At 40.4% G+C, this 26,874-nt stretch overlaps 1 protein-coding gene across 5 annotated transcripts in view; it reads right to left on the bottom strand.

The window, feature by feature from the left end:
- LOC133657336 (disrupted in schizophrenia 1 protein-like) overlaps positions 1-26,874 on the bottom strand; it is a 189,672-nt gene that overhangs the window by 161,535 nt on the left and 1,263 nt on the right. For all 5 annotated transcript variants that reach the window (XM_062058538.1, XM_062058537.1, XM_062058539.1 and 2 more), the window contains exons 4-5: positions 25,486-25,616; positions 4,685-4,794 (exon numbers count right to left, since the gene is read on the bottom strand). In XM_062058538.1, coding sequence (XP_061914522.1) covers positions 4,685-4,794; positions 25,486-25,616 — 241 coding nt within the window. The remainder of the gene's footprint in view (positions 1-4,684; positions 4,795-25,485; positions 25,617-26,874) is intronic.

The raw sequence follows: 26,874 nt of genomic DNA, 5'->3' as shown, positions 1-26,874 counted from the left end.
CCCCCCAAGACTCAAGCCACGCCCATGCCACATGTTTCTTTTTTTTCACCCACTCAATCCCAGGTTCAAAAAGAAAGACATTTTGGAAAATTTATAGGGGAGGATTTTACCCCCCTCCTGACCTCCCTCCACCCACCCAAGAAAACGGTTCCAGACCGCGGTCTGGTATCCGCTCCTTTAGGGGGGGGGCTAGGGCAGGCAATTGTTCAGGTGGGGTGGCTCAGCATCGTCACGCCAAGCCACAGCCACCAGCACGGCCGCCACCACCAGTCTTTCGACCTGCCAAGCCACAGCCTCCAGCTAGGCCACCTCCACCTGCTCCACGCCCTGCTCCAAGGCTATCAACATGCCTAGCAGCTCCACCATGCCAAGCTCCACCATGCAAAGCTCCACCATGCCCAGCTTCACGCCAAGCGCCACCAGTCGCAGCTTCACGCCAAGCGCCACCAGTCGCAGCTCCACGCCAAGCGCCACCAGTCGCAGCTCCACGCCAAGCGCCACCAGTCGCAGCTCCACGCCGCCAAGTGCCGCCAGTAGTAACACCACGCCAAGCTCCGTTACCTGCTCCCCGACGCCAAGTGCCGCCAGTCGCAGCTCCACGACGCCAAGTGCCGCCAGTCGCAGCTCCACGACGCCAAGTGCCGCCAGTCGCAGCTCCACGACGCCAAGTGCCGCCAGTCGCAGCTCCACGACGCCAAGTGCCGCCAGTCTCAGCTCCACGACGCCAAGTGCCGCCAGTCGCAGCTTCACGACGCCAAGTGCCGCCAGTCGCAGCTTCACGACGCCAAGTGCCGCCAGTCGCAGCTTCACGACGCCAAGTGCCGCCAGTCGCAGCTCCACGACGCCAAGTGCCGCCAGTCGCAGCTCCACGACGCGACCCCTCAAGCCAAGACCAAGATCCCCCAAGTCCAAGCCAAGACCAAGATCCCCCAGGTCCAAGCCAAGACCCCCCAGGTCCAAGCCAAGACCAAGACCCCCCAAGTCCAAGCCAAGACCAAGACCCCCCAAGTCCAAGCCAAGACCAACCACGCCAAGACCAAGTCCAAGACCAACCATGCCAAGACCAAGTCCAAGACCAACCATGCCAAGTCCAAGACCAACCATGCCAAATCCAAGACCAAGACCAACCATGCCAAGACCAACCATGGCCACGCCAAGCTTCGCCGCCCGACGTGCCACGCCAAGCTTCGCTGCCCGACGTGCCACGCCAAGCTTCGCCGCCCGACGTTCCACGCCAAGCTTCGCCACCTGCTTCATCTGCAGTTTCCACGTCTGCCACGATGACGACGCATCCACCTCGTCGGCCATGGATGTGGCCAGTCCATGGGCGTCCGCCACGCCAGGTACGCCAACCTCCTCGTCGGCCACGGATGTGGCCACTACCTGGTCGGCCGCCACGCCAAGTGCGCCCACCTCCTCGTCGGCCCGGGTCGCCCACATCGTCAGGTACAGCGGCGGTCTACGCGTCGCCGCCACCTGATCCTGCCCCGGTGGATTCGCGGACACCTGGTCTGGCGACCCACCGCCATGTCCCCCTCCCGTCCTCCCATGACTCTCGATCCTGCCTTGTTTTGTTTGTTTTGGACATCTGGGATCTGTCCGTAAGGGGGGGGCTCTGTCATGTCTGTGATTATGTTTTGTTTTAGTCATGTTCGGTTTTGGTTTTGGACTTTTTGTGCACTTTTATTTGTCACCATAGCAACCATTAGTTTCACCTGGTTCACATCGTCATGTCACGCACCTGTTCACGTTTAGAGTCACGCACCTGTTTTCACTGATCATGTCACTATATAAGTTTTTCTGTTTCTGTTGTTCGTCCTGGCGACATCACACTCCTGCCACTCTGTTCACCCTCATGATCGATGCTGCTCTTTTTTATGCCCCTCTTCTCGTGTCAAGTAAGTTTTGTTATTGTTCATAGTTTTTTGCCTTTGTGCTATAGTGTTTTATTTTCATAGCCACGTTTTGTACTTCCGCCTTTGTGCGCGCTTTTTGTTAATCCCCTTTTGAGTTAAAATATTAAACATGTCCTCACCTGCACACCACGTATGGTCCAATTCATTTGCACCACTGGAGAACCAACCACGCCACAGACCGAGTCATGACAGTGACATGACGAAAAAAATAGATTTTAAATAGATTCGGGCGGGTGGCGGTTGAACCAATTTGAAAATATATATACATAGTTAAATGTTGTTACCCACATACGAAAAATGAGCAGCACTCTTTGATACAGTCAATTATTCATCAGGCACTGCAGCACAACACAACACAGTCTGATGTGTTTGATTTCCCCCCTTCAGCTATTTGCCTTGGCCAATAAGTTGCAGGTAATTTATTATTATTATTTATTTAATTTATTTTTGTTTAAATAGGGATGACATACATATGTTATTGTATAATTTAAGTTTGTGTGCGTGATTGACAGCCTAAGGCTTATGAGGCACATTTTTTATTTATTTTTTTATTTCAACTTAAAAATGTATGAGCCTATGCCTATGCCTACAACATAGCCTATGTGTTTATCTTTATTTTCCTGCCTGTCGTTGTGTGACAGTTTGACCCCACACTGTCACTGTTTGACCTTTGGACTTCCTCACAGACCGTGCACATTTGTTGGGAAGCTCAACATGGACAAACTACAAATATTCAATCTTGTTAGCTAGTGAAAAGCATGTGCTCAACAAACAAATTGTTACCTGTCACTCACCATGGCTCTGAACAGTTGACTAAAAGAGTCAGGGTGGGGTTGAGAGCTTTATATAGGTGAACACACCTGCATTCACTAATTAGGCCAAATTTGGGTCAAACCATGATCTTCAAAAGCTGGGTGTTACAGAAGGACACTGGACATTTGAAAGTGATGTTACCTAAGCCTGAATATACTCTGTACAAAAATGACTGCTCTACACATGCAAAAGTACTATGTGAATACTTTTTAGACATGTGATGGTTATTTACGGTGTAATTTACAAAATAACTGTTTTCTTAATTCCCCCTGTCAAATTGGTCCCAGCTAGTGGGTGGAGCTATGGGCTATTTAAGTAGGAAAATGCCGTTTTTCTCACAGTCTGCTGTCGATCACTGCCAGAGGAGGTTTTCTGTCCTGAGCAGGAGTTTCGGTCTCCATGCATCATCTACTGAGGTGATTATTTTGATGATGAGATGTTGTGTTGTAACCGGTTAAATGAGTTTTGTTGATTGCTAATAGATTTTGCTAAATCTGTTTTGATTATTTAATTCTTTACTTTGACATATTTGATTATTGACCTTTGATTGTGAATATATGTATTTTCATATAATGGATGATTTACATTTTGATTATTTTTAATATGCTTATTTTGATTAATTATATAGGCCTATTTAACGCATGCAACTTTGAAATGTATTTAGAATATAAATGTACTATATATAAGATACTATACTAATATTGCCTCTGTTTATTACCATTACAGATTGTAGGTGCTTTGTTTTCCTGTCATTGTTCACCTTTTGACACTTTTTGGGATTTCAATAAATGTTTGTAAACTGTTACCAACTGCGTGCCTTGCCGTCCTTGATTTGAAAGTCTGGTTTGCAACGGTTACATTACCTTCACCCGAGGCGGGGTGTGACACGTTGACAATGGAGATTGTCTGATATTTTGTCATGGCTGCAGATCAATCAATAAAGGTTCATCTTTGTCGCGAAATTGTTCACTGTTTCACTGTGCGCCCCGCCCTCGTCCCTATTTGAGCATTATAACGTTAAGTTAATATTCATTGAAATAAATTCAGAAGATTTTTTTTACCTAACGAAAATATAGGCCTAGTCTTTCTAAAACATTTTTTTAACTTCTTAAAAGCATCGTTCTGCTTGCTGCAACTGCGCACACAGTGTGAGGAACGCACTCCTGATCTGAGGGCATTAGCAACAATAGTCAACACTTTCTTAATTGAAATGACAATATTATAATGATAAATAATATCACACAATATCTCTTAGCCACTAATGCGTGGCCAAGAGATATTAATGCGTGGCACGCATTGAATGTCTCTGCTGCATTGGATCAGTCTCCTTTCTTTAACAGGCAAAAGCTTTCTAACCACACTAATGCCTTGCATCGTCTGTATTAGATATATAACAACGGGCGGGTGATAAAATGTTGGTTCGGGTGGATGGCGGGTGGATGACGACTTTTGTGATGCGGTTGCGGATTAAATAATAGCCTATCCGCGCATCTCTAATGCACACACATTTATTGAGCACAAATACATTTATATTCGCTCAAATAATGTTTTAACTTGAGTTTTTTTTTCTTTATCTAAATATAATGTACAGGCTTGCCAAATATATTTTGCTCAACCTACTACTCTACCCCAAAATGAAGGCACAATTTTAACTCCATACTGGAGCCAGTCAAGGGGTTTAGACTGACTGCGTGCCAATCCGAGGAGTAAACAACCATTCACATCCACCCCTACAAGCAATTCAGTGTCCTAAACAAACTAACATGCATGTTTTAGAAATGTGGGAGGATGCTGTAAGACCTGGAGAGAAGATGTAAACTCCACACAGACATGACTCGCCTTTTCGTATGCAGTGTTAATCTATACACCATTGATCTGACACATTCAATTCATTAGCCTTCACATTTCAAATCTATTACGGAGTGCAACATGAAATTCCACTGATACAAATATACCTTGTCTCCTGTCATGAACACCAGTCTGGCGTTGATCTGCTCCAGACTGATGAGGCTGCGATGACGGATGTAGTGCTGGAAGGAGGCAGCTTCCACATACTCCTGGATTCCTGATGCATGAAAGCCACATAAAAATGAATCACTCACTGCTATGCAATAGCATCCGAAGCTGCTGCATCACCTGGCATAATATTGTCAGTGATACAATGTGGCACTGGATTTACACAAAACGCGGAAAAAAAACCCTAAAAAAAAAGACAAGAAGCCAGAATGCATATCAAGCCAAGTGTGTGTAAACACTACAGGCTATCTGCAGTGTATAGATCACAGATCAGATAATGATTCAAACCTGTTTCCTGCCACTGTCTTTTGATTGAACAACTGTGGCCATTTTTTTGTGGCAGGCTGAGATGACCCCTCATTTGTTTTCTGGCGCTGTGTAAACAACAATCAAATAATCACAGGACGGAAGACTTTGTGTCTGAAGTTTACTTTTGGAGCGGCAATTGAACTTCAAAGAGCTGCTATCTCACTCCAGCTAACTGCACAGCCAGTACAAGGATGTGCTTCGCCTCTTTTTCGCTCATACTTGCTCTGTGCTCCCTTTATTTGGGTTTCACAAGATATTGCGGCTGAAACATACTCAAATTAGATTTTTTTTTTAGCATTGAATCACCATGCAAGAAGGTGAAACAAATCGCCTTATTTTCATGGGACAGTTTCCGAGAAAAACAGTTAAATGTGACAAGAATTAAAAAAGCATTAAGTCATTGATGGTGGAAATAATCTAGTAATGTCCGTTTACTTGCATGTAATGTATTTTAAAACCCCAAAGCAGTTCTTTGAAAAGTGCTTATGTGGCTTTTTCTCTCCAAATGTTGGCTACTGTGACACAATAATTTCCAAAGCTACACTTTACATGTTTTTCTTAACGTCATCTAGGGCTGGGCGATATGGCCTTTTTTTAATATCTCGATATTTTTAGGCCATGTCACGAAACACGATATATATCTTGATATTTTGCCTTAGTCTTGAATGAACACTTGATGCATATAATCACACCAGTATGATGATTCTATGTGTCTACATTAAAACATTCTTGTTCATACTGCATTAATATATGCTCATTTTAAACTTTCATGCAAAGAGGGAAATCACAACTAAGTCAATTTACCAAAACTGTATTAATTAAACAGTTATTAAGCAGTGGCACAAACATTCATGTCATTTCAAAACAGAAAGTGCAAGATTGTCAGAGACATTTTAAAACAAGCTATGAGTGCACTTTTGTGCATGATGTCACTAAGATGACTTATCAAAACAACACTAAATTAAAGTGCACTTTTTGTACAGAACGCCACTACAATAGTTTAAAACAAATAAAGTGCACTTTTGTGCATGATGTCACACAAGATATTTCAATAACTGTCAAATAAAAATTAGCTGCATAATAGGAAATCAAATAGTGTATGTCCTTCGCTATGTGGTAGGTTCCTGCGGACGTTATCGCCTTCTGTTGTTGACAATTTTTTTCATACAGTGTTCATCTGGAAATGGTTGCCACGGCATTTTGTTGGTGTAGCACCGAACGGAGATGTTGACATGCGGAGTTAAAAGTACTCTTCATTCTCTAGTGGGTGACTTTTCAAATGATGCTACATATTAGCAGTAATGCTACATTTTGTAGCAACGCTTTTGCCCCACACTTGACAAATTACGGTGGTCTGTTCGACATATTCCCACTTGAAGCCAAACACCGCTAGACGATGGACCCCCTGCTGTTTTCTTGGGAATTAATTCTTCCTTCATTTGTTACCAGATTCGCACCTTCTCTCTCATATTACACTCGCACCACAGCTAACGTTACCCATGCCGCTACCTCACTGCTCCGCGAGGACGTATACGTATGTGACGTAGTAAGAAGGTGCGCTTGTTTTACATCTCTGTGAGAAGGAGAGACAACAAAGAGTGAGAAGAGCCTGTCGTGTAATGCCCACAGCTAAAAGCAACTGCGTGAGAACGTATACTCGAATATCACGATATAGTCATTTCTATATTGCACAGAGACAAATCCGCGATATATCGAGTATATCGTTATATCGCCCAGCCCTAACGTCATCTAATGTATACAATAAAATATTCTTTATTCGTCTCGCTAGCAGTTATATTAACATGCAAGATTGGAGAAATGTGAAAAGATTAGGGGATTACGCACACCTGATATGCGACCAAAAAAACAACAATTACAGACTTTTAAAAAACAAAAGAAGCCATTTGAAGGAATATTTATCATCCCATGAATATGTTGCTATTTTAATGTAGAAGGAAATAAAATGACAAACATGACTTTCATTTGTCAAAGCAAAATGTATTGCTACGTTACACTTAGTTTATTTATCACACCCCACATGGCTGGCGATTCACATTAGTCACAATTTTGTCTTGAACCTGTATGTTTGCAAATCTTCCAGTTAAGTTAAAGTTAAAGTACCAATGATTGTCACACACACACTGGTGTGGTGAAATTTGTCCTCTGCATTTGACCCCCTTGGAGGTGAGAGGATCAGTGAGCCGCACCCGGGGAATCATTTTTGGTGATTCAACCCCCAATTCCAACCCTTGATGCTGAGTGCCAAGCAGGTAGGTAACGGGTCCCATTTTTCTAGTCTTTGGTATGACTCGGCCAGGGTTTGAACTCACAACCTACCGATCTCAGGGCGGACACTCTAACCACAAGGCCACTGAGCAGGTTGCAACTTTGTAATCAAATTTTAACAATAAGATGTTGAGAGTGATTCGGTGAAATAAAAAATTCCTTCTCTGTAAATGTAATCCTGTTGGTAGGTAATTGAAAGTGGGTATTGGGTGGGTAGTTTTGAAATTATTTAAAGCCCGAGCAGGCAAAGTGCCTGCGAAAGCCCTGTTAAAACTGCAATTTTTATTATTATTCTCCCACTTTTGGCGCATTTTTGAGGCACTCAGCAAACACGAAAACTCCTCAAATTTTACACAGATGACCGGTAGAGGTCTAATTGGATATTTTAGAAGTCTCGAAACTGAACTTCAAAATTTGGCTCAATACGCCCCCTTTTAAGTTAGAAAAATTGAGCCTTTGGTCCCAGAATCACATATCGTCAAAAAAAACGCCGGAGACGTCCTTCATGACAGGACACACGTAAAAGTCTCAAGAACCCATATCTGAAAACGAAGAGGGAGTCGGCCATCTTGGTTTCCATCTGTCATTTTTCGGCAACACAAAGGGGTCGTACTTTAACAAACTCCTTCTAGGGACTTTGACCAAATAAGTCGCGGTTAGAATTACAGACACTTTACATGTAGGTGATGATAAGCACTTTTTGCCTACACCAAAAGATGTGGGCGTGGCACTTCGCCAAACTTGGCTCAGATTGTTTTTTGTCATTTTTTGACAAAAGTATAGGGTCGTACTTTACCGAACTCATCCTCTGGACTTTCACCGATTCAGTCATGGATAAAATTACAGATTCTACACATAGAGGTGATGATAAATTGCTAACATATTTTTCCTACGCCATGACATGTGGGCTTGGCCTGGTGCCAAATTTGGCTCCGATGGCTTTTGCCCTTTTTACACAAAACGTTAAAAACCAAGCTCCACAAACTTCAACATTGGTCCTTACTGGTATAAATGATCATGATGACACCCTGAAGTGCCTAGTGGGTAACTACTGTTCAAATATATTCAGTGTCGAGGCCTGGCGGCAAAAACTGCCCCATGCCATCACCAGTCTAAATGTCATTTCTGCACTTTAAGTGGTCAAAAGACCGATACTAAACTGATGGGTAATGATAAATTGCTGCAGTTTACTTTTTCCTATGACAGGATGTGGGCGTGGCATGACGCCAAACTTTAATCTGATGGCTCGCCATAAAACACGAAACGTTAATAACTCTGCTCCGCAAGTTCAGATCTTGGTCATAATTGGTAGAAATTAGAGATGTCCGATAATATCGGCCGATAAATGCTTTAAAATGTGATATCGGAAATTATCGGTATCGGTTTCCATCCATCCATCCATTTTCTACCGTTTTTCCCTTTTGGGGTCGCGGGGGGTGATGGAGCCTATCTCAACTGCATTCGGGCAGAAGGCGGGGTACACCCTTGACAAGTCACCACCTCATGACAGGGCCAACACAGATAGACAGACAACACTCACACTCACATTCACATTCACACACTGGGGCCAATTTAGTGTTGCCAATCAACCTATCAAAAAGTAAAATTTATGACTTTTTAAAACGCCGCTGTACGGAGTGGTACACGGACTTAGGAAGAAATACAGAGCGCCAATAAACCTTAAAGGCACTGCCTTTGCGTGCCGGCCCAATCACATAATATCTACGGCTTTTCACACACACAAGTGAATGCAAGGCATACTTGGTCAACAGCCATACACAGGGGTGGGCAATTAATTTTTACCGGGGGCCGCATGAGCAACCCGAGCGCTGCTGGAGGGCCACACGACAATATTTCAATTAAATTTTACTCAAATTATTTTTGATATACCGTAAGATAGATAATAATAATATTTTCATTTAACCTAACTTATCTTTATACAAAAGCAGATGGCTTTTGGTGGTTTTATTTTTAACGCTTTCTTACACAACACTTCCTGATGTATATTACAATACAAAAATTTCAATTTCTGTCACTTCATCCTGCATCGTCTTTGTTGTGAACGTAGCACGCCTGTAAGGTGATTGGCGAAGAAGGAAGAAGCGTTGCTGTTGCGGAAATGAGGAGTGAGGATTGGTTTTCCTTTTGGAAAGAACGAGATAAGTTGAGCTGTGTTAGTATAGGTTGCTCAATAAAAGTTTAAAAAGAGCGCCAGACTTGGTGTGCACTTCTTCTGGACGCTACAATTGATGTCACAAGTGGGATGAAATGCCTCCCAGTTCGCCTTGCCATCAAACCTGGGAGTCTACATTGAGGGCGGAATTCCCCCCGTGGCAAGCAGCGTGGCTGCACCTGTAAACTCTCTCTCTCTCTCTCTCTCTCTCTCTCTCTCTCTCTCTCTCTCTCTCTCTCTCTCTCTCTCTCTCTCTCTCTCTCTCTCTCTCTCTCTCTCTCTCTCTCTCTCTCTCTCTCTCTCTCTCTCTCTCTCTCTCTCTCTCTCTCTCTCTCTCTCTCTCTCTCTCTCTCTCTCTCTCTCTCTCTCTCTCTCTCTCTCTCTCTGCGAGCTCCTCACGTGGCACGTACCTCCCGATGATGTAGCACACAAACAGTGCAGTATGCGAAATGTTTTACTTCTGACACCAATTGTAGCGTCCAGAAGAAGTGCACACGAAGTCTGACGCTCTTTTTAACTTTTATTGAGCAAGCTATACTAACACAGCTCAACATATCTCGTTCCTTCCACACGCACGTCTCCTCACTTCTCATTTACGCAACTGAAGAAGACAACATCTACTTCAGCAGGTCGTTACACTATATTCTTTAAAGACAGCAACGTGTGTACCACAAATAAGCACACGCTTTACCTTTACTTGGCAGTCCATGTCTTTTTTTAAAACACGCCATTCGTCATCACTTTTCTCTTTTTAGCGTCTCAGGGATAACCGGGCATCACTTGTCGCTGTGCGCCTTCCCTCACAGGACATACGCACATATAACACTTTTCAAAATAAAAGCAGCACAGTTGTATTGCACGCACGACAAAGATGTTTTTTTTTTTATTTATTTTGTCATTTATAATTGGCCTCACGCGGGCCGGACAGGGACGTACAAAGGGCCCGGATGCGGCCCGCGGGGCCGCAGAATGCCTAGGTCTGGCCATACAGGTCACACTGAGGGTGGCCGTATAAACAACTTTAACACTGTTACAAATATGCGCCACACTGTGAACCCACACCAAACAAGAATGACAAGCACATTTCGGAGAACATCCCCACCGTAACACAACATAAACACAACAGAACAAATACCCAGAACCCCTTGCAGAACTAACTATTCCGGGACGCTAAAATATTACACCCCCCCGCTACCCCCCAACCCAAAACCCCCGCCCACCTCAACCTCCTCATGCTCTCTCAGGGAGAACATGTCCCAAATTCCAAGCTGCTGTTTTGAGGCATGTTAAAAAAAATAATGTACTTTGTGACTTCAATAAATATGGCAGTGCCATGTTGGCATTTTTTCCATAACTTGAGTTGATTTATTTTGGAAAACCTTGTTACATTGTTTAATGCATCCAGCAGGGCATCACAACAAAATTAGGCATAATAATGTGTTAATTCCACGACTGTATATATCGGTATATCGGAATCTGGAATTAAGAGTTGGACAATATCGGAATATCGGATATCGGCAAAAAAGCCATTATCGGACATCTCTAGTAAAAATGATGTTGTTGGTACCCAGAACTGCCCGATGGGTCAGTACTTGTTCATAGCCATTCGAAATGGGCGGAGCCAAACAGCGAAACCTGCCCCACGCCATAACCAATCAAACTGTCATTACTTCCCTTTAGATCAGTGGTCCCCAACCTTTTTGTAGCTGTCAACGCTTGAAAATTTGTCCCACGGACCGGGAGGGGGGTGTTATGGTATTTTTTTTTGTCATAAAAAAATACAATCATGTGTGCTTACGGACTGTATCCCTGCAGACTGTATTGATCTATATTGATATATGATGTATATATTGTGTTTTTTATGTTGATTTAATAAAAAATAAAAAATATATATATATTTTTTAAATATTTTTTTTAATTTCTTGTGCAGCCCGGTACCAATCGGTCCATGGACCGGTACCGGGCCGCGACCCGGTGGTTGGGGACCACTGCTTTAGATGATCAGGGGCCGTACTTATCAAGCTTCTAAGAGTGCCATTTTACACTTAAGTCCTGAGAATTTGCGAAATTTAGTCCTACTCTCAAACTTAAGAATAAAAGCTTTTTATCAACGTTCTTAAGTCTAAGGATCACTCCTACTCTCCACGATATTTAAGAGACCTTCAGAGGTGTCTTAAGTGGTTAGGAGTTGCCAGCGGGGATGGCACTGAGGCGATAGAGACGTGCGCGAACGTTCAGGGAGCGGAAGGATGTCCTGGATTTGTTTGATGACGAGCAGCTGATCAAACGGTATCGTTTAGACAGAGCGGGTAATATTTTTGTCACAGATTTAATAATTTTTGATTCCTTGTTGATTTCTGCATGTGGCTGCAGTGGGCTAGTATATATAGAGCCACCCACACCAGTTTGAAATTAGTTGCCTAATTAATGAATTGGAAAGAAAATGTTATGAGAATAGCGTATGTGTGAGGTGAGTGACATTAGTGAGTGTGTGGGCGAGAGAAGAGAGGGAGCGGTAGCGTGAGTGCGGGCGGGGACTAGTTTGTTTTGTATTATTTTGTAGTTTATTGTCAAAATATATTTATTTATTTATTTATTTATTCTTAGACAAGGGATTCCCTTCCGTGATTGGTCATTTCTATGGACACAGAAATGACGTCACCTAAAATTCAGTTTACGGCACATAGTAATGTCGTAATTCAGCTCTGAGTGTGACACTTAAGATTCAGTCCTACACTTCGCTGAAAGTGTGAGTAAGACGCTTGATAACTAACTTTTAAGTGCAGCTTTCAGCGAAGAATTTATTTACTCTTAAGTCAACTCTTAGCAGACTTCTTAGGAGTAATTCTAAGAAGCTTGATAAGTACGGCCCCAGATCTTCCTCCAAACTGACAGGAGGCTTTAATGTCGGGGTCTGATCATGTCTAGATTTTAATATCGACCCTACATCGCCCCGTTGTGGTGAAAAATTATAACTGTCTTAACTTCTTTCCATATGCTCCATTGTTCCCATAATATTTGATTGTGGATCACGGTAATGGGTGGGTTGCAACTGCATTACGGCAGTGGTGCCAATATAGCCCCCTTGTGGTGGAAAATTATAACAGCCATAACTTTCTTCAATATGCTCCGATTTTCTGAACTTTTTGATGGTGGGTCGGGGTGTTGAGTGGGACACAAATGCATTACTACTGCGCCACTTTTATCGCCCCCTTGTAGTGAAAAATCATATCTGTCATAACTTCCATCCACATGCTCCAATCCTCCTGGAATTTTTTTATAGTGGGTCGGGGTGTTAGGTGGGACCTAACGGCATGAATACTGCAGCGCTTTTATCGCCCCCATGTGGTGAAAAATTATAACCGTCATAACTTCCTAACATGGTCCAATTTTCTTGAAATTTTTATGGTGGGTCAGGGTGTTGAGTGGGATACAACTGCATTACTACTGTGGCATCTTTATCGCCCTCTTGTGGTAAAAAAATATAAATGTCATAACTTCCTTACAGATGTGCCAATCATCCTGAAATCTTTGGTGGTGGGTCGGAGTGTTGAATGGGACAATACTGCATTACTACTTCGGCACCTTTATCGACCCCTTGTTGTGCAAAATGATAACTGTCACAACCTTCTTCCACATGCTCCAATCTTCCTGAATTATTTTTGGTGGGTTGGTATGTTTGGTGGGAAGAAACTGCATAATTACTACCGCTCATTTATCACCCCCTATTTGTGAAAAATTATAACTCTCATAAATTCCGTCCACATGCTCCAATCTTCCCAAATGTTCTTTATGGTGGGTCGGGGAGTTGAGTAGCACCAAACAGCGCTAATACTGCAGAGCCTTTATCGCCCCCTTGTGGTGAACAATTATAACTATCATAACTTCCTTCCACATGCTCCAATCTTCCTGAATTGTTGTGGGTGGGTCGGGGTGTAGGTGGAAGCAACTGCATAACCACTACGGCGCCTTTACCACCCCCTAGTGGTTAAAAAAATCTTTAACTTTTACACATGCTCTAATTTTCCCGAAATGTTTTATGGTGGGTCGGAGTGTTGGGTGTGACCTAACGTCATGTGTACCGCAGCGCATTATTTGCCTCCTTGTGGTCCAAAATAATCCTTACACATGCTCTGATCTTCCTGAAAGTTTTGATGGCGGGTCGGGGTGTCGAGTGGGACTTGACCGCAAGCGTTGTGCGTGCTGGCCGACTCGCATAAATAAACCCTGCGGTGCACAGGTGGCGGGGCCCGTTCAACACTGCTCGCAGCTTTAATATTATTAATGTTATCATTATTCTTGCACCGCTTTGGACGCCTTTTTGAGGCCCTTAACATTCAAGAAAAGTCCCTAAATTTTGCAGGCGCGTCAGATATGGCGAAAAACTTTATATTTTGAGGGTCCTGAAAATGAAACTTCAAAATTTGCTCTCTAGGGCCACCTTTAAAATTAAGACAAAATTAGCCCCGCCTACCAGTTTCACATATCGAAACGAAAATCGCTGGAGACGTCCATCATGACGGGATGCACAAAAGTCTCAAGAACCCATACCTATCTTGGTTTCCATCGGCCATTTTTCGGGAGCAAAAATGGGTCGTACTTTAACAAACTCCTCGTCGGCACTTTGCCCAAACGAGTCGTGGTTAAATTACAGACACTACACATATAGTTGATGATAAATTGCAAACACTTGGGTACGATGGTTTTTTTGCAATTTTTCGACGAAAAAAGGGGTCATACTTTACCAAACTCCTCTTAGGGACTTTGACCGATTAAGTCCCGGTTAAAATTACAGGTACTACACATAGAGGTGATGATAAATTGCGAACAGATTTTGCTTACGCCATAAAATGTGGGCATGGCCTGGCGCCAAAATTGGCTCCGATGGCTTTTGGCCTTTCTACACGAAACGCTAAAAACAAAGTTCCACAAGGTCAGTTTTTCATCCTAACTGGTATAAATGATGATGATGACACCCTGAAGTGCCCCATGGGTCAGTACCTGTTCAAATCTATTTGTAGTGGGCGGGGCTTGGCAGCAAAGTCTGCCCCACGCCATCACCATTCGAACTGCCATTTCTGCACTTTCTGTGATCAAAGACCTATACAAAATGATGTCAATGATAAATTGTTGCAGTTTACGTCTTATGACAGGATGTGGGTGTGGCATCGCGCCAAACTTTGATCTAATGGCTGGCAATAAAACACGAAACGTTAATAACTCGGCTCCACAAGTTCAGATCTTCTGACGGCGGTTTCTGTCCCACACCATTACCTTCATTTTAGATGAGTGGTTCTTCACCCAAACTGACATGAGGTTTTAAAGTTGGGGTCTGACCATGCCTTGATTTCAATATCACTCTACCAGCGCCCCCTTGTGGTGAAAAATTATAACTGTTGTAACTTCCTTACATATGCTCCGATCTTCCTGAAATTTCTGATGGTGGCTTATGGTAATTGGTGGAAGGCAACTGCATTGCTGCAGTGGTGCCAAAATCGCCCCCTTGTGGTGGAAAATTATAACAGTCATAACTTCCTTCGACATGCTCTGATTATCCTGAACTTTTTGATGGTGTGTTGTAGTTGCATGACAACTGTGGCGCATTTATCACCCCCCGATGGTGAAAACGTATAACTCTCACAACTTCTGTCAACATTCTCCAATCAATTTTTTTATGGTTGGTCAGGGTGTTGTGTGGGACGCATCTGCATACAGTAACTACTGCGGAGCCTTTATCACACCTTAGTGGTGAAAAAGTATAACTCTAATAACTTCTGTCCACATTCTCCAATCTTCCCACATTTCTTTATGGTGGGTCCAGGTGTCGCGCGGGACCTAACAGTTTGACTACTGCAGGGCCTTTTTTGCCCCATTGTGGTAAGAAATGATAACGCTCATAACGTCCATCCACATGCTCCAAACTTCCCTAAAATGTTTATGGTGGGTCAGGCTGTTGTGTGAGAGGCTACAGCATAACTACTACGGCACCTTTATCGCCCCCCCAAGTGGTGAAAAATTATAACTCACACAACTTCTGTCCACATGCTCCAATCTTTCCAAAAAAATTTTATGGTGGGTCAGGGTGTTGGGTGGGACCTAACAGCATAAATACTGCAACGCCTTTATCGCCCCCTAGTGCTATCTCTCTTATAACTTCCGTCCACATTGTCCAATCTTCCGAAATTTTTTATGGTGGGTCCAGGTGTCGGGTGGGACCTAACAGCATGACTACTGCAGTGCCTTTGTTGCCCCTTATTGTAAGAAATTAAAAGGCCCATTAAGTCTGTCCACATGCTCCAATCTTCCCAAATGTTTTTATGGTGGGTCGGGAGTTGTGTGGGACACTTACGCATAACTACTATGGCGCCTTTATTGGCCCGTCGTGGTTGAAAAATTATAACTCATAACTTCAGTCCACATGCTCCAATCTTCCCAAAAATGTTTATGGTGGGTCAGGCCGTTTGGTGGTACACAACTGCACAACTACTACGGCACCTTTATCGATCTCTACAGGTGAAAAATTATAACTATCATAACTTCAGTCCGCCTGCTCAAATCTTTACAAACTTTTTATGGTGGGTCGGGGTGTTGGGTGGGACCTAACAGCATGAATACTGCAATGGCATTTATCGCCCCATTGTGGGAAGATTATAACACACACAACTTCCTTCCACATGCCCCAATCTTACCAAATTTTCTGATAGTGGGTCAGGGTGTTGGGTGGGACGCAAATGCATAACTACTAGAGGTGAAGAATTATAACTCTCATAACTTCCTTACACATGCTCCGATCTTCCTGAAAGTTTGGATGGCAGGTCGGGTTGTCGGGTGTGACTTGACCGCAAGCGTCATGCGCGCCGGCGGACTCGCATGAACCCCACGGCGCAAGGTGGGCGAGGGACTGTTCAATGCTGCTCGCAGCTTTAATTTTTGTTTTTTGTAATTGTGTACTGTACTTTGTATATTACATGTCGATGTATATATTAGGTGTAGGTCCCTATCCATAAGGTCTACGCTTCCAGGGATTTCCTTTTTACAAAACTGACTCTGATATTAACAAAACAAAGAATACTGTAATGTAATGATCACGTTTGTAAATTAAATTAAAACATTTATTTTTTTATATTGTCCATCCTAAATTGCACTATTGAACTGTGAATAAGATATATAGTAATACTTATGTAGCTTATACATAGATAAAAACAACACTTTTGCAGTTAAAATAAATCATCAAATGTAGAAAAAATTAACAAAACAATGTTGTGATCATCTGAAGGATTAACTCCACTAAAGTGTTTTGATTTTTGCTTTGCTTTTTTATATTTCTTTGTGATGCCACCCAACAGAGTGAGTAATGGCAAAATAGAAAAGTGTAACAACAACCATAGAGACGGAAATTTAACTCGTTATGCTACAGGATATGTTTTGGTTGCTTACTACAATATGAGCAATAGTATTAATTAACTTCAAAAATGACTTTTCCTGGTCCGATGCGAATGTAAATGCAAACAATCCAATTGTTTGTAACAAATACCAATGTTTTGTACAGGGAGGTAAAGTATACAAAACATCTGTAAGATAGATGAACACAAATGACAGAGCACTAAAATGTATGAAAACATTTATACAATTGTAAAATTATTGTCCTCACAGAGTGTGTTTAAATAGCATAAAAGTAATAGGACATTAAAAACCTGTATGCCTCTTGCTGTTACACATCTGTCCGGCATGTCAAGGGTTGAATAGGATTACTTTATTTTAGTTTCATTATCCATCCATCCATCCATCTTATAGCGCTTGTAGGGATGATACTCGAAACCGATTTTCCCGGTTGTTCGATAAGAAAAGAACCGAGTCCTCGGACTCGAATCCCTTTTTGAGAACCTGTACCCGTTATCGAGACCACTATAGCAGTGGTCCCCAACCTTTTTGTAGCTGCGGACCGGTCAACGCTTGAAAATTTGTCCCACGTGTAATAAAGTTCTAAACAAAAGGTATAATCCAATGAGTAACTTTACTGAGAGATTTGAGCAGGGTACAAACACATGACGAACACTTTTACGACCAACCAGAAACATAGCAACCAGGCTAACAACGCACCTCCTTTACGGCAGCTGTCGCAATGTTCTTAAAGCAACCGCAGCACATACATTTATATACAACATATCTCCCTTTTTTAACTTTTGTTTTTCTTTCCTTGTAAACAAAATAAAATCACACTGTATATGTGTTGTCTGTCTAATTATAAATAATGCAGACGAGGCCTGTTGGCTGTGTTCTTGACGTTTACTTTCACAGCGTGCTTATAACCTCATTCTTAGCTGCCGGGTGGCGACATGCAACAACACTTTTCGGGGCTACCGCGCATGCTCGTCACTCCCGTTGCATGCTGGGTAGTGTAGTTGTTATATTCCCTAGCTCATAACATCACATCTTTCCCCCTATAAAGAAATAATGTTAACTCAATAAAGTGTATTTCTTTTTTTAGCTTTTGTGTTACTGTATATATTTGTTTTTCTGAAAAATCCCACTTAATATACTTTGGGTAACAACAGTCAATTTATTTTTTTTATTTATTTTTTTTAGGGGGGTAACAATCAATATTTATTAGATTTAATTTTTTTCTTATATAATAAAAGTGAGCTTTTGTTAAACCAAATATTGTGTGTTTTCTTCCATATACAACAACCTATCTGGACTCGATAAGAGAATCGATAAGGAATCGGTTCGATAAGAGGATTCGATAATAGGCTCAAACTCAATAATTTCTTATCAAACATCATCCCTAATCGCTTGTCCCGTTCGGGGTTGTTATATAGTGGTTAATTTCTCTTTGAGACTTTGATGTTAAAACGTCACCTAAAACTAGGGATGTCCCAATCCGGTATAGAAAATCGAACTATATCGGTTTACATCTGAAATCAACGATATCAACGCTTCAATAGAAGCAGTACTTGTGCAAAGCAGGGCAGCCAGTTAACATCTAAGTGCCCTCTACCTCTATAAGCATACAAGGTTGGTCTTTTTTAGTGAAGTAATTTATAAAAGGTAAACATGGGAGGCTATAGGCTACTAGGAGCGAGCAGCTAAGCACACGAGCTAAGCATATAGAGTAATCGAACAATGTTGCAGTCTAAAACACCACATTTGTAATTATAAACAAGTATAAAATAATTATAGTTTCATATTATTTACACATTCAAAGTCTGCAAGGCAGAGAGGCATGTATGAAAGTATTCAGTAACAAACGTGTCTGCATCGTTTAACTTACTGCATCATGAGCTAAACGTAATGACTTATTGTGGCCACTAGGTGTCGCCAAAAACAATTACCACTCTACTTCAACTTAAAGACAACATACGTCCATTGCAGACAGTTAATAATAAATAGGTTAGTGTTTTTCAAATGTAACATTGTTCTCTGAGTAATTTTACTTGATCAAACATTTTCTAACATTCCAGACTATAAAATAATAAAAGTAAGTATTCTTTGTGCTGATATTATATTTCATCAATATCTGTATTGGCCAATAATCAAGGCTCCAATATCGATATCGTATCAGAAGTAAAGAAGTTGTTTAGAACACCTCTACCTAAAACATTCCTATTTAACACTCCAGTTAATACATATTTTATGATTGTGGCAGTGTGAACTTGAAATTAATTCAAGGGACTGTTAAGGTTTAAATACACATTATTTTTTATGGGAAAATTGTTTAAAAAAAGTTAATCAGCATCCCAGCACTGATTGTGTTCCCCTTTGAAGGTTCCTCTCCTATTCCTGAGTTCCATCTTCAACTTAAATTCAACTTGTAGGAATGGAACTTGTTTTTAACCCAAGGACTGCCTGTATTGTTTTATTACTAATAAGCTTGCTCTATCAAAACCACTAAAAATAACTTAACTGCCCGTAGCTGTGACACTGTTTTGGAGAGTTAGACATAATCTGATGTGGACAGGATGTGACAAGAAACGGTTATATACGTAGCTGACAGGTGTATTTTATTTCTGCCAGGAAAATACTCCTAATATTTATTCTGATTAAACTGCAGCATTACCTCTGATAACTCAGACACGTAAACTGAGATAAAGACTTTTAAGGGGCTTTTAGACACAATGTATTGCATAACACTCTGCATACAGAATATGTTTGACTGGCAGAGTTGTTCAGTTTGGAAAATCCCCACTACTTGTGTATGCACTGTCTTGGTCTAAAACGTGCTTATCATAGTGCAGCACTGACCTGTTATCAGCAGCAATTAGATTCAGATTTTGCCCTCAATATATTTAATGGCTCCTCTATGAAACCATGACCAGATTAGCTGCAAATCATGTGTCGGGAGCTCTTATAAAGATGATTTTTTTTTAAACGGAGAGGAAAAACAGGTCTAATTGGTGGGAACTGCCACTGGTCACGTCGCAGAGGATGCAGCATTGATTCCAGAGTGACTACAATCTAAAAATGACTTCCCCCCATGAGCTAGATAACAGCTCACCATAGCTCCCAGAAACAGTTTGCCTCCAAATTCTGCAGACATTTTGGCTGCGCCAAACAAGAACTGATAGTGATGCAAGTGGAAAAACAACTTTATCAGAGGGTGTTCCTGTTTTTAATGCAGTCCTGCACCAATGTCACGCTCTCACAATCAGTCAACACCATCCAATTAGAGCAAAGTATGGATACTGGGGTCATAGTATTGAAGCGTATGTCATGTTCTTTTGAGAGAGCTTGATTTTAGTTCAGTAATGAATCAATAGGCAAACAAACAGGCTACGCCACCTGCAAAACCCCTGTTAAGTATGTGAATGTCATTCAGTTGATATAAAATATACATAGAATGTGCTGTATATGTGTCCAATAATTTGGCCTTGCTTTAAATTTATTTATTTTTTGCTAATCATCATGTTGGCATGGTGGTATCAGCATTTAGCTCAAAGGTAAACTTTACAGAGACAGTGGCAGATGTACTTAAGAACATGACTCTCCATGTTTGCTTGAATACTTCATATATATATATATGTATGTATATATATATATATACACACACACACACGCACACACACACACACACACAAGACTGTACAGTACTGTATATGCTAGTTATGACAATACTGAGAGCAAATTCAAATAACATGAGATAATAGTAGAGTATTTAGAATGTAATATCAATAATGCAAATGTTGCCTGCAGTGTTTCCAAATAGATTTATCCTACACTGTTTAGTAGAGGTGGGAATTGCTGGGCATCTCACGATTCAATTGTATTCTGATTCCGATTCTTGAGGTTAAGATTTTATTCAGAATCAATTCTCGATTGAACAGGATTCTCGTAATAGATTTTTTTGTATATAAATTATAATAAAATCTTTTCAAAACATGTTACAGGTTAACCTCTTGGCTGTTGAGGTCCGACTTATACACAGTGTTGGCCTAAAAAAAACGTATTTTTTGGGGTTTCTGCAGGTATCAGCTTATCTTATTTGATGCTTTGAAATACCATTTAAACAAATGTAATGCCCATGTCCGACTGCAGACAGTTATTATATATATTCAATGGCTTACAATTAGGGCTGGGCGATATATCAAATATACTTGATATATCGCGTGTTTGTCTCTGTGCGATATAGAAAATGACTATATCGTGATATTCGAGTATACATGCTCACGCAGTTGCTTTTAGCTGCGGGCATTACACTACAGGCTCTTCTCACTCTTTCTTGTCTCTCCTTCTCACAGAGACATAAAACAAGCGCACCTTCTTACATACGTCACATACTGTCACACGTGCAACGTCATACACCCTCGCCGAGCAGACGGGTAGCGGCATAGTAACGTTAGCTGTGATGCTAGTGGTAATACGAGAGAAAGAAGGTGCGAATCTGGTAACAAATGAAGGAATAATCAATTCCCAAGAAAAACAGCAGGGAGTCCATCGTCTGGCGGTGGTTTGGCTTCAAGCGGGTAGATGGTGATCAAGTATGCGGCAAAAGCGTTGCTACAAAAAGTAGCAGCACTGCTAATGTGTAGCATCATTTGAAAAGTCACCCGCTAGAGAATGAAGAGTGCTTGAAACTCTGCATGTCAACATCTCCGTTCGGTGCCACACCCACAAAATGCCCAAGCAACCATTTCCACATCAACGCTGTATGAAAAAAAAAAGTTAACAACAGAAGGAGATAACGTCCGCAGGAACCCACCACATAGCGAAAGACATACACTATTTGATTTCCTATTATGCAGCTCATTTTTATTCGACAGTTATTGACATATCTTGAGTGACATCATGCACAAAAGTGCACTTTATTTGTTTTAAACTATTGTAGTGGTGTTCTGTACAAAAAGTGCACTTTAATTTAGTGTTGTTTTGATAAGTCATCTTAGTAACATCATGCACAAAAGTGCACTAATAGCTTGTTTTAAAATGTATCTGACAATCTTGCACTTTCTGTTTAGGAAATGACATTAATTTTTGTGCCACTGCTTAATAACTGTTTAATTAATACAGTTTTGGTAAATTGACTTAGTTGTGGTTTACCTCTCTGCATGAAAGTTTTAAATTAGCATATATTAATGCAGTATGAACAAGAATGTTTTAATGTAGACACATAGAATCATCATACTGGTGTGATTATATGCATCAAGTGTTAATTCAAGGCTAAGGCAAAATATCAAGATATATATCGTGTATCGTGACATGGCCTAAAAATATTGAGATATTAATAAAAGGCCATATCGCACAGCCATGCTTACAATTGTCTGTATAGACAAAATTGATTGATTAATTGAAATTGTTCATAGGATGTACCATTCCAAGCATGCAGTTCATTAGCCGTAGTTAGCGAATTAAGAGGTTCTGCCTGTCAATCATCCCGCTGTACTTCAAATTAAAATGATTAAACGTTTATACAATCAAAATAATTGTGAATAACAATTTTTTTTTACCATCAATTGCATAGGCCTGTGTACTGGAGGCCAGCCAGTGTGGCTATGTCACTCGGCCATGTGAACGTTGGTAGACCTAATTTGCTGACAACTTTAAGAGCAGTGCTGGATATCGGGTAGAAAGCTCAGGCTTTTAGCTCAGTCGCTAGCACGCTGCATTCTCATTCAAAGACCCCAGGTTTGATTCCCAGGCTCACCAGAAGCAGGGGCTTAACCAGGCGGATTGCACCAGAGCCAATAACAAATTTTGCTGGACAATAAATTGTCCCACAAATTGTTGCCGATAAATACCAGCATTATTTTGTGACCAAATTAAAGACTAATGTAGTCATATTGTATAATAATTGATAATAACAGTGCAAGAAACTTTTTGAAACGCAATAAACACATGTGTAATTACTGTAGTATGTTTTTACTACTGTAATTGGAACGTAAATCACTTAATTATCCAACATAAGTAAACAAAAGCTTCACATCAGCATTTACAAATGATGACTAAGAAAAACACGAAGGTCATGAAAACTTCCCACACTCTAAAAGACATTATTTAAAGACAATTTCCATCAAAGACAAAATAAAAACGAATTTTATTATGATGCCTATGTTTTTGTTTTTTTGTTGTACCATGCACATTTTTCTTTTGTTTATTTCTTCCTTGTGAAAGTTTGATTTCAATTTCTTAATTACAGTATGAAAATTATTTAGAAAAATCATTTCTATGTACATATTTTGACAAAATGTTTAGAAACATGTTTACCGGTACTTGTATGTAAGTCTGGGCCGATAACAAATTTTGTTCGATGATATATTGACCCACAAATTATTGCCGATAAATGATACTATTGCCATTATTTTTTGAGACCAAATTAACCACTGATGACAATACATTATATTAATGGAAGTATACCCTTTCAAATGTAATTACCTTGTATTTCTTGTATATTTTAACATTGTAATTGAAGTGTAAATGTTTAAATACCAAGTTAAATAAAACAAACAAATAATAAAAATACAATATACTTTGCTTGTAAGCAAAACTTTTAACTTGAAAAAAAAATCACAACCAAAATCCATAAAATAGGTTCTGTCACTGTTAGGAAATACAAATACACAAATACAAATACACATGACTGAAACAATAAACAAAATGGCTAAATAAAGTAAAGGTGACCAAAATGATCACGGTTATCAATGTTATCATGGTATTGTTGAATGTGCTCAAAAAGTACTCATACACACTAAAATCTTTCAACCAAGTTGTATTTTTTTTAAATAACTAAAACAAATAGACAATATACTTTCTTGGCAGAAGAAACATTAAATATTGTTCTGGCTTCTTAAGCGCCATATTAATTTTATTTGTGTTTAAATATGTTAATTTTGTTTGTAATTTATAAAGGGTGATCAGTTGTTTCACGTCCGATTTATGTGACGTCACGTGAGTTCAATTCCTGTTGAACAGAGTTTGTATGTTTCTTAACTTCTCACTGTTGAGTTGTCGCTTAGTTGTTATGTGGGCTCTGTACCGAGGATGTCGTTGTGGCTTGTGCAGCCCTTTGAGACACCTGTGATTTAGGGCTATATAAATAAACATTGAGTGATTGATTGTTTAAACACTAATGTATTTGTACAAGTTTAGATCGGGAATGACGTTTCGTCATGGGGAAAGATGTTAATGTCTGTTGTTTACATGTTAGCATTTAAGCTCGCTAGCAAACTAGCGCAAGTCAGTCCGCCCATATCAAAGTGCAGTTATGAATGACAGTTCTGTGATCATTTTAATTCAATACGGTAATACAAACCATCAGGAGTTTTAAAGCGGTTAGCATTGCTACCATTTATTTGTAGTACAAATGCCCGCAGCAGCAGAAACCAATGCAAAAGACTGACCGTTCTTGCAGACCGTCTCGCTCGCCAAACACGGATGTTAATTAAAAAAACAAAAACTTTGATATGAAACTAAGAACCGCGGCTCCGCCTCGCTTCACAAAGAGTCAAAACACTTGATAAAGGATAAAAAAATCCTCCTTCTTCTGTTCATTCCGCTAAGTCACAAACGTGTGCAGCTGCTGAAACCGTTGAAAAGCGTGAATGCTCTTGAAGCATGCACATGGTGATTTATCGACGCTGGAAAATTTACCAACTTAATTTTCATTTATCGTCGGTTAATTGACATTTCAAATATTGGCCCAGGCCTACATGTATGGATTGTATGTATGTAATTGTAATTGTATGCATCATATTGTTATTGAAATAAAGTTAGAAGAAAAGAGCTGTGATTGGTCTCGTTGATACGACATCATTTCCGGGGTTCGCACAGCCCATCTTTGCAAACGTCTTCTCCTGCGGTTTCGTTGTTTCGAAATGATTCGTTCCAACAACAACATTAAAGCGAGTGTCGTTTCAGATGCCATTGTTTAATACAACCACTACGACACACATGAAGCTCTCTCTCTCTCTAGATAGTCAACACGAGTTGTGGTTGCTTACACAGGAAAACATGTGGAAAACGATTGGAAGTAGATCCCACCTGCACGTACCGGAACAAAAATTGTTGGTGACTGAAAAGAGTTCAAGTAATTCCACTGTCAAATAAATGTGCTCAGATGCTGCAAGTGATGCACAGACTGAGACCTTTTGTATCCAGTTTGAAAGTTGGGGCCAAAGAAAAGAAACAGACGTCGCTGTCGGCAAAGTTATTAAGTTCATTTTTATTCATCGTTCGATTTATTGACTTACTGACTATCAGCCCTGGCCTACAATTGTATTAATTGTAATGCCTCTGGACATCGTATTTCAGGCTTTTAATGCTATTTAAGGTCTTAATTTTTACAAAATCCATTTAACGACTTTTTATGCTTTTTGATGACCCGCGGATACCCTGCTTTTAAAAATGTTGAACTTTAATCTGCACACATCAATGAATTTGTCTCTTAAATGAATAAATTTCATGATTTCTCTCATGCACAAATATTCCCTGATATAGAATAATGTTTGTGAACGAGGTCTGCAGTGTTAAATTCAAACTTACCTGCAGTGAATGCTCTGTGAAACTGAAAGATATCCTCTCCTTTCAGCTCTTCAGCAATTTGACCAATTTTCTGTCTCACGCCATCCAGTTTTCCATCTGCCTCATTCAAAACCACCTCGACATCTGGAACACTTTTAATCCAAAAAAAAGACCACATTAAGAACGGATACACACAAAGAACAAATAACAAATTTCCATTATCGTGCATCCTGAGTTCACACTTGTAGTCCATTACTTCAGTCCAGACTAAAAATGAAAAAAGGATAGTTGGTGGTCAATTAAGTGGTCTGGTTTGCGTTGCATATTTGCAACAGAGCCCACACATAAAAGGTTAAAAAAAATCTGGCATTTAGCAGTTTTCGGCCCTGGCGATATGGTCTAGAAATAAAATAAATAAAATAAGATTGTTTCTCCTAATTTTTTAAGATACCAATGAATGCAAAAATCACATAGATAATTCAAAACAAGTTTTTATTTTATTTGATTAAAAACTATTAGTTTGAAATGACACTCCATACATTCACTGCTTATTCTTTGCAAAATTCAAATTTTGTACTTTTCACAGAATAATTTTCAAAAAACTAAATTAAGAGCTTCCTCTGGGAGGCAATACATCTGTCTTGAACAAATCACTTCTGTTAACAAAAATGTGGTATTGCACATTGCGTGCAAACAAATAAAAATCTTTATCACTGAGATCAATAAAGTGCAAACTTAAAACTTTTGTCTTAAATAAAATACTTCTGTAAACAAACAGGTATTGTACATTTTATGCAAATAACTAATCAAGTAAAACATTAAGATGACTCTGTAGTTTTAGTAAGTGGATAAATGCGGGCCTTTTCATTGTACGTGCATCACATCTTGGCGATGTACAGAGCGACTGATTTAGTGATCGCTTTGAGTGTTGTGTTCCTTTCTCATCATACATGGTACCTTGTGTAAATGATTCCACACATTAAGCTGTCTTTTAATGGGAGTCTGTTTGTTTTTGCGGTCTTGTTCGCCTCATAAAGAGTTGCATTTTTTTGCACTCAACTGCAGGGTTGTGTTTCAGATGCAGGAATAATGTACGTTTCCAGAGTTTCCATGTGCCAAAGCACCAGTTCCATTGGCAGCTAAACAGGCCCAGAGCATAATACTACAACCACCATGATTGACGGCCTCACCTTTTCTCCTCCAAACATATTGCTGGGTATTGTGGCCAAACAGCTAAATTTTTGTTTCATCTGACATCACATGGACAAAGATAAGACCTTCTGGAGAAAAGTTATGTGGTCAGATGAAACAAAAATTGAGCAAAAAGCTCAATTTTTGTTTCATCTGACCTTCTGACCTTCATCCTTCATTCAGCAGATTTGGTCACATTTTCAGTAGACCCATAATAAA

The sequence above is a fragment of the Entelurus aequoreus genome, linkage group LG09, assembly GCF_033978785.1.
Source record: "Entelurus aequoreus isolate RoL-2023_Sb linkage group LG09, RoL_Eaeq_v1.1, whole genome shotgun sequence".
NCBI classification, from domain to species: domain Eukaryota; kingdom Metazoa; phylum Chordata; class Actinopteri; order Syngnathiformes; family Syngnathidae; genus Entelurus; species Entelurus aequoreus.
This window is presented reverse-complemented; position numbering and strand designations above follow the sequence as displayed.